The sequence below is a fragment of the Condylura cristata genome, unplaced genomic scaffold, assembly GCF_000260355.1.
Source record: "Condylura cristata isolate star-nosed mole 26May11 unplaced genomic scaffold, ConCri1.0 scaffold00013, whole genome shotgun sequence".
In the NCBI taxonomy this organism is placed as follows: domain Eukaryota; kingdom Metazoa; phylum Chordata; class Mammalia; order Eulipotyphla; family Talpidae; genus Condylura; species Condylura cristata.
This window is the reverse complement of record NW_004567114.1, coordinates 31,209,501-31,217,848: the sequence shown is the minus strand read 5'-3', so window position 1 is coordinate 31,217,848 and position 8,348 is coordinate 31,209,501. Positions and strand designations below refer to the sequence as shown.

Genomic DNA, 8,348 nt, shown 5'->3' with positions numbered 1-8,348 from the left:
AAAAAAAAAAAATTTAAGCCTGGAACCTTTAAATATGTGTATAAAATAATTAATATTTCATTTTGAGCTGTAAATATTAGTAACTAAAGTACTGCTCTATTAATGTTTGCTTTTTAAAGAATTATTCTTTATTGTAAGATCATTATTTTTCATAATAGAACTGGACTGTAGGATGGAGGAGGGAAGGTGAGAGGATTCACCAGACAGTGGGAAGCAGAACAAGTAGATCCACTGAAATACACTGCTAAGGGAAGTAGTGGTTGAAACAGGAGAGGTCTGCTGTGCCGTGTGGTTAATTCTCCCCTGGAGATTTAACTCGAACCATTATCAGTGGGTCTTTGCTGTACTAGTATTGAGATTTAACCCCTAGGCCAACAGGGAGCCCTATGTTAATGTTTGTATTAACTGTTTTAAGTCTTTCATTCTTCTTGAGTCATACACTTTGAAGAGTCTTGATTTTTCTTATTTGATCCAGAATTTAAATCTTAATAGAAAAATTTATCTTATTTTTATTATAATAGTCATTGACCTTCAGGCCTCCTCGTGGTGCAAGGGGTTAAGTCGCCGTACTATGAAGCTATCCCCAGCCAAGGAGGTGATTGACCCACACGGCACAGCAGACCTCTTTTGCCTTACCCACTGCTTCCCTCAGCAGGGTATTTCGGTAGATCCACCTGTTCTGTTCCCTACTCTGTCTCTGGTGAATCCTCTCATTCCCCAGCACCTTAGGATTGCACCCCAACTCTTAAATGCATAAGTAAATCTTTTTTTTTTTTTAAAGTCATTGGTCTTAATTCTGTCATCTTTTAGATAGTAAGAACTTTCATAGCCATATAAATGTTATTGAGCATTTTAATGCCTGGATTCTTTTTTTTTAAAGGATTGATTTATTTATGCATAGGAGAACTGGGATGCAGGCCAAAGGTGCTAGGGGGTGAGAGGATTCACCAGAAACAGAGTAGGAAACAGAAAAGGCAGATCTACTGAAAAACCCTGCTAAGGGGAACAGTGAGTGAGGCAGGAGAGGGGAGCCTAGGCTGTGCTATGTGGGTCAGTTACCTTCCTCGAGATGGAATTTGTGCTGAAATGGCTGCAGACAGTGCTGTGACTTAACCCTTTGTGCCATCAGGGAGGCCCCAAAAGTCTAGATTTGGAATAGGTGAAACCAGGTATTACATTCACTTACATTTCTTTGTAACCCTGAGATCAGGCATCTTGTTATGTTTAGCAACTCTTCTATAAACTTCTGTAAACTCTTCTTTCCTTTTCTATAAACTGTCTTATCATTTGCCTATTTTTAAAATTAATTTGTAAGAATTATGTATTTCTTCATACATTATTATATATCCTGGATATATCTTTTCCTATTCTTTCATTGTCTTTTAACTTTGTGTTTTGTCATACAGAAAGCTTTTAAATTTGATGTTGTCCATTGATCAATTTGTCTCTTCTTACGCCAATGTTAAAACTGCTGCATTTTCGCGTTCTTGCATTAGATAATGGTAATGGTTATACTCCAGATGAATAAACTAAAAGCCACTGAATTACACACTGTGAAATGGTGGGGTTTACAACATGTGAATTATATCTCAGCAGAAAAAGGAAAAAATAAACATTTTCAAAGCTGGTAGTATGTCTCTAACATTCTTTTCAAAATCTTTACTTAAAATCAAGTATTAATCAGTGTAGCAAAACATAAGATTTTTCTAATATTAAGCCATAATTACATTTCTTGGGACAATCAAAGTTCCTCATAATATTTATTGGTTTTCTAATGACTGACTTAATTTTACAACTATGCTTATTCTTGAGACTGACATAATTTTTCATTTCTTTCACAATCCCTATCCTTGCAATCTAATGGATCATATTTTTGGGGGGAGTCATTCCCAACTCTTTCAATATGCTGCTATAGTTCTGTGTGAAGACATGTATTCCAGTGATTACTGACTGACAGCCATTTTTTTTTCTCCAAGAGGAATATGAAAATGTCTGAAGACATTTTTGATTGTCAGAATTTGGGAGTAAGGTGTGCTAGTTTCTATTGGGTCACAAGACAACTCCACAACAAAAAGTATTATCCAAATATCTACTGTGCCACAATTGAGAAACTGATCTAATTCTTAAAGGTTTTGTAGAATTCACCTGAAAAACTTAGTTGGTGTCTTTTCAAGGGTGTATGTGTGGTGGTGCAGGTGACGGGGGTTTGGGAATGGTTAAATTTTGTTTATATTTCACTTTCTAAGTTACTGATTTATTCATGTACTTCTTTTTCGTTTATTTAACAATTTATGTTGTCCTTGTAAATTCTCCATCTTACCTAAATTTTCAAATGCATTGGCATAAAGTGTTACATTGCATTCTCTTGGGAATCTGAAAAGATTTCTTCCATAGTGTACTGATGCATTTTTTCCCTTTTTATTTTTTCCTTTGGAAAGGGGGGGTTTTTTTTCTTTATACTTGCTGAAATTTACTGATATTTAAAAATTACTGCTTTTGGCTATATTGACCAACTCAACTTTTTTATTCCATTAATTTCTGCTTTTCTTCTTATTACTCTGTACTTTTCATACTTTGAACTCTATGAGTTCAACTTTCCATACTTAAAGTCCAGTTAATTTTAATCTTTCTTTTTTACAAATATATTTGTTTTCTAATATAAATCTGTCAAGACAATTTGGCTACATTCCATAGATTTGTTTTATAATATTTTTAAAAGTGTTAGTAGCCTGCTTTGGCTTTTTTTATAACCTAGAGTAATTGGAAAGTACGTAATTTTTTTCTTCAGCAAAATAATTTTGGAAGCAAGGGTTATCTTTTTGTTTAGCTTCTGGGGTTTTTTATATTGAGGTAAGACAGAACCTTTAAAAAACTGATTATCCTGGGCTCTCTTGGTGGCACAATGGGTTAAAGAACAACATTATGAAGCTATTCAAAGCCACTGCAGCATGAGTTTGATCCCTTGCCAGGTTGCTGATCCACATGGCATGGCAGACCTCTTCTGACCTGCCCGCTGCTAACCTCAACAGTGTGTTTTGTCAGTCTGCCTGTTCTGCTCCCTACCCTGTCTCTGGTGAATCCTTTCACTCACCACACCTCTGACCAGTACCCCAATTCTATAAGCATAAATAAATCAATCTTTAGAAAAAAAACTGATTATCCCTTTTTGTTATAGTAAGTGATCAATTTGGTGAATATTACAAGCAAAAATTTAACTGAATTCTGTGTATGTTGGGTACATAGTATGTTAGTTGTGTTAGACTGTCTACATCCTTACTTGTTTTTCCACTTACTTGATTTATTCCTGTTGGCAGAAACAGTTATCATTTGATATTTATCAAATATGTGCATTCACCCTGTGTTCTAATTTTTAAAAACAAAGTAACATATCCCAACCTCTCCCATAAATAGAGGTGTACATGTGACTACATTCTGGCCAATGAAACATTATCACAAATTGCTTAAGGGGTTTCCAGGAAGTATCACTAAAAATGGGGCTGATACAGCTAGCTCACTCACCAACCCCATTCTTCTTTCCTGCCTAGGAGGCAGATTTGATGACGAAATTGCAATGGTCAGTTTCTGATCATGAGGTAACCTTGATAACCTTAGCATGAGGTAACCATAGCATCAAGGACAGCAGGAGAATAAAGCATAGATGAAGTCTGAAAAATAATGACTTTGTAGAATAGTGCTATCAGCCCCAATAAGTAAATTTGAATCATGTATTTCAGAATTTCATGGCAGGTAAGGGAAAAATAAATGTTTACCTTAAGATGATATTATTTCTTTGGTTTGGTATTGTATTATTTTAGATGTAATCAAACTCAATCCCTAAACTCAGGGTCAATACTTTCTCTGAGCACTACCCTGTTTTTAAGTGTGGATTCAATTACCTCTTTGGAATTCTACTGATTTTTGTTTTATATATTTTGTAACTCTATTAATTAGGTACATCGTGGTTCTTATGTTTTCTTTGTAAATTATTTTTAAAATATGCAATATTTATCCCTATTAACCTTTTTATTTGAACTCAGTTTTATATAGTATTGCTATATTTTTTGCTTTAATTTGCATTTACCTATATACATCTTTTCCATTTTCTTTTTAGTCATTTGTCAAGTTGTTTCAGCTGTTCTGTTTTAATAGTATATAACTATGTTTTGTTTTATACCCCATACAAAAACCTCTGTTTTTAATAGGCATTTAAATCAGTAACATTTTTATGATTACTGAATTGGCAAGATCTATTTCTGGCATCTTGTTTTCCATTTACAATGCTGTCTAATTACTTTGTATTTTCATTCTTGCCTTTTGTTAAACAAATAAAGTTTTCTTTAATCTTTTTTTCTTCTATTATTTTAAAACTTATATATTCTATTTATCTTCTAGTGATTACATTAAATGTTTATTAAGCAGTAATTCATTACGGTTTTTATCCCTAACTCTAGTCCCACACAAAAAAAGACCTTAAACAAACTTATGTCTCCTTCATTTATATTCCCACCTTCATCCAATGATGGAATGGGATTTTAGTCTGAAATTTTAGTACTGGGTTTTAAATTTTTTTTAAAGATGTACAGGACTGGGGGACAGGCCAGAGGTGCAAGAGTGGTGAAAGGATTCACCAGAGACAGAGAGGGGAGCAGAACAGGCAGATCACTAAGTACACTGCTGAGGGGAGCAGCGGGCGGGTCAGGAGAGGTCTGCACGCCATATGGATCACCTCCAGGGTGGGGGATCAAACTCATGCTGAAATGGCTTTAGCGTCTTAGTACTGTGCTTTAACCCTCTGTGCCACCAGGGAGGCCCCAGGTTTTAAATTTTTTATAACATAGTTAAGACTTCATAATTAATTATGAATTAATTAAAACATCCATATTTTTCAGGAAGAACGGTATAAGACTGACATCCCACATCAAAAACTTTTTTTCTAGGTGATATGATCCTTGCTCTTTATCCAGGTGCCTGGTGGTGCAGTGGGTTAAAGCACAGCACTAAGAAGCTTAAGCCACTTCAGATGAGTATGATACCCCCCTGCCCCTGAGGAGATCCACATGGTAAGGCAGACCTCTCTGATCCGCCCGCTGCTCCCCTCAGCAGTGTGCTTCGTAGATCTGCCTGTTCTGCTCCCCTCTGTCTTTGGTGAATCCTCTCACCCTCCGCATCTCTGGCCTGTACCCTAGCTCTATATGTATGAATAAATAAATCTTTAAAAAAAAAAAACTATCCAGGGTACCATTTATCTCTCCCATGCTTATGCTTCCCCCTGAAATAATTTTCATTCGTTGCTGATGACTGGCCAAAAGCAAAGGTTCATTAAACTAACTCAACACTGAAGGAAACCAGTTACCTAACTTATTGTCCCCAGACACACACCTTCTGCAAAAGTATTCTCTTTTAAGAACTAGGCTATAATTTCCCTCTTCAAATCCAATCTTCTTTTCCTTTTTCAGAAATGTCTCACAGCTTTGGTTCCACCAGGTATAGGGCCTGGTATTTTTAAATACATTTGCAAATATTTTTAGCAGTGAGGCTACAGTATATACTCAAGCTCCCATACTCAAACTGTAGGAACTTTGGACACTGAGATTGTACTGATGGCTGATTTAAAATATTTCTAACATACACACAAATATATCCAAATGTAGTATAATCATTATCTCATTAAAAGCAATTTAATTTGTACTATTTAAAAAAAATACAAACCTGTATATCATTTTCTGTTTGTCCAAACTCAATATTGGCAAGCTTTAACTGCTTCACAAAATGTTCTTCTTTTTTATCTAGGTTATTCAATAATAAAAGTTCAAAATCAATACTGAAGATAGAATAAGATACCATGCCCAAGATTTAACCAAGCCTTGTAATTTAAAAAATCAAGTTTATGTGAATATTTCAATTAGAATATAGAATGAGGTTATTAAAAACTTATAATTCTTTCACTATATAATAGTTATTACAGCAACCATGAATGTAAAATGACAACCAGCTGCAACTTTATTATGAAGAACTAAAGAAGACAGAGTGGTGATATGAATGAGTGACTGTGGTGGTAAAGAAGGCACGGGGGTGAGAATAGACAACACAGTTAATCTAACACAGTGTCATTATTAATCTAATCTGCAGATTTAATTCAAGCAAAATATCTCAGTGATTAAGTCACAAATATCATTAACACAAATCTGATATCCACCATAATCAACATACAAATAAGTAAAACTTTTCAAGTGAAAAATATGTAATTATTCATCCTCCTCCAACAGCTCTGTAACCAAACCAGACTTTAACAACTCAAAGAGAAAAAAAATTAGTTATAGAAATGTATCTTGTTTGCTCTCACAAAGAATCAAAATAATACCCTCCTGAGTCTTACATTTACAAGTAGCATGTTTTTGCTTATACCAAATGATAATTAAAACTGATTCTTTATCATCTATGTATTCGAAACAAAGCTGTTTTTGATACTGTACCTAAAACTCTTGGTTCTGAAGAATATGTCTTTATTGTTGTGATTAGTTTTTGAGACTCATAAGGAAGAAATGCTTGATTATCTTGAGGGGTTTTATTCAACATAAGTACAATTTCATCTTTTTCAAAAACTCTAGAGAGAATTACATCAAATGGTTAAGTAGAAATCAACATATTTTAAAGACAGAAGAGATACTTAGATACTTCATAGTTCAACTTAGTATTTTTCAACTAATGAAACTGAATTTCAGAGAATTTAACAGGTCTGTCCAATATTATTAAATTACTTACTAGTGTCATAGCTAAATACATTTTAAGTCCAGTGTTCTCAATATATCACAATCATTTTTTAAAAATAATCATTTTTGTCTAATCCTGACACTTTTATTCAAAATTGTCCTTACTTTCGGTGGGCCTCTCTGGTGGCACAAGGGTTAAATCTCACCATTATTAAGCTATTGCCAGCCACTGTGGTCTGAGTTCAATCCCAGCCAGGGAACTGACCCACATGGTGCAGCAGACCTTTCCTGTCTCACCCATTGCTCCCCACTCTGTCTCTGGTGAATCCTCAGCTTCCCCCTCTGTCTCTGGTGAATCCTCTCACCCCTTGGTTCTTGTATGCATAAATTTAGAAAAAAAAAAAACTTTAAAAATTATCATTTTTAAAGATTTTCTAAATCTATACAAAACATTTTAAATCAAAACTTTACCCAAAGGTAGCATGCTTAACATTTCAGAGTATTTCAAACATTTTTTGTTTACTCAGAAACAAATCTGGGATGAATACAGAAATCCTTACAGCAGAATTACAATCATTAACTGGGTCTTCACAATTTTTACTGGAATTTCATTAAATTTTCATTAAATTTTCCTAAATTAAATAATTCTGATTACTGGTAATCAAAATAAATAATGTCATAATACATACATGAGTAAAAATTACAAGTTACAGGAATTCCTTTCAATGCAGAAAATTTTTATAATATTAAAAAGTTGTCAATGGAATGAAATTCTGTACATTTGCCTATTTTCCTAATTAGTTCCATTATAAAATTGAAAGCATATAAAAAAAATTGAAAGCATATAACCATGGATGTGAGATGTGGAAGAAGGGGTATCAATAAAATAACAGATCCAGGGCCTCTCTGGTAGCACAGGGGTTAAGCCTTAGTGCTCGCACTGTGATGGCCCACAACCATGGCCTGAGTTGGATCCCCACCCAGGGAGTTAATCCACCTATGGAGCAGCAGACCTCCCCTATCTCTCCTGTTGCTCTCGTTAGCCGTGTACTTTAGAAATCTACCTGCTCTGTCCCCATTCTGTCTGGTGAATCCTCTCACCCCCTGCACCTCTGGCCTACAACCCAATTCATCTATGCAAAAATAAATACAATCGTAAAAAAGAGTGAGAGAGAAAATAACAGGTCCAAAGAAATGTAATCATAGAATTTACTTGAAAAAGGAATGGGCTGAAAAATCAGGTAAATGCAATAGAGTCTGAGGAGATTAAGAATGAATAGTAACAGGCAAAAATTTTTTTAAATGCCTATACCACTCATGTCTACTTTATCACTATTAGGATGAAACACAATGAAAAAATGTCTAGATCGAGTAATATTTTGGCTCTTTCACTTTCTGTGGCAAAGGATAAACTGGTCAAACAGATGTTAAATAGGTAAATACAAAAACTGTTCCTCTTGTTTTGTTTCTGTTAGTGATACCATAGAGAATATGATAAAATGTACAACTGACAGTCTTCAGAACTAGTCCACAGGTTTTTTTTGTTTGTTTGTTTGTTTTTTAAAGATTTATTTATTTGTACATACAGAACTGGGGTACAGGCCAGAGGCTCAGGGGTGGCGAAAGGCTTCACCAGAG

The 8,348-nt window shown here is 34.6% G+C and overlaps 1 protein-coding gene across 1 annotated transcript in view; it reads right to left on the bottom strand.

Annotated features, from left to right (window-relative positions):
- Positions 1-8,348, bottom strand: part of LOC101636351 (chromosome unknown open reading frame, human C14orf39) — a 34,499-nt gene that overhangs the window by 13,781 nt on the left and 12,370 nt on the right. The window contains exons 10-11 of the mRNA XM_012724433.1: positions 6,474-6,604; positions 5,710-5,786 (exon numbers count right to left, since the gene is read on the bottom strand). Of these exons, the coding sequence (XP_012579887.1) occupies positions 5,710-5,786; positions 6,474-6,604 (208 nt within the window). The remainder of the gene's footprint in view (positions 1-5,709; positions 5,787-6,473; positions 6,605-8,348) is intronic.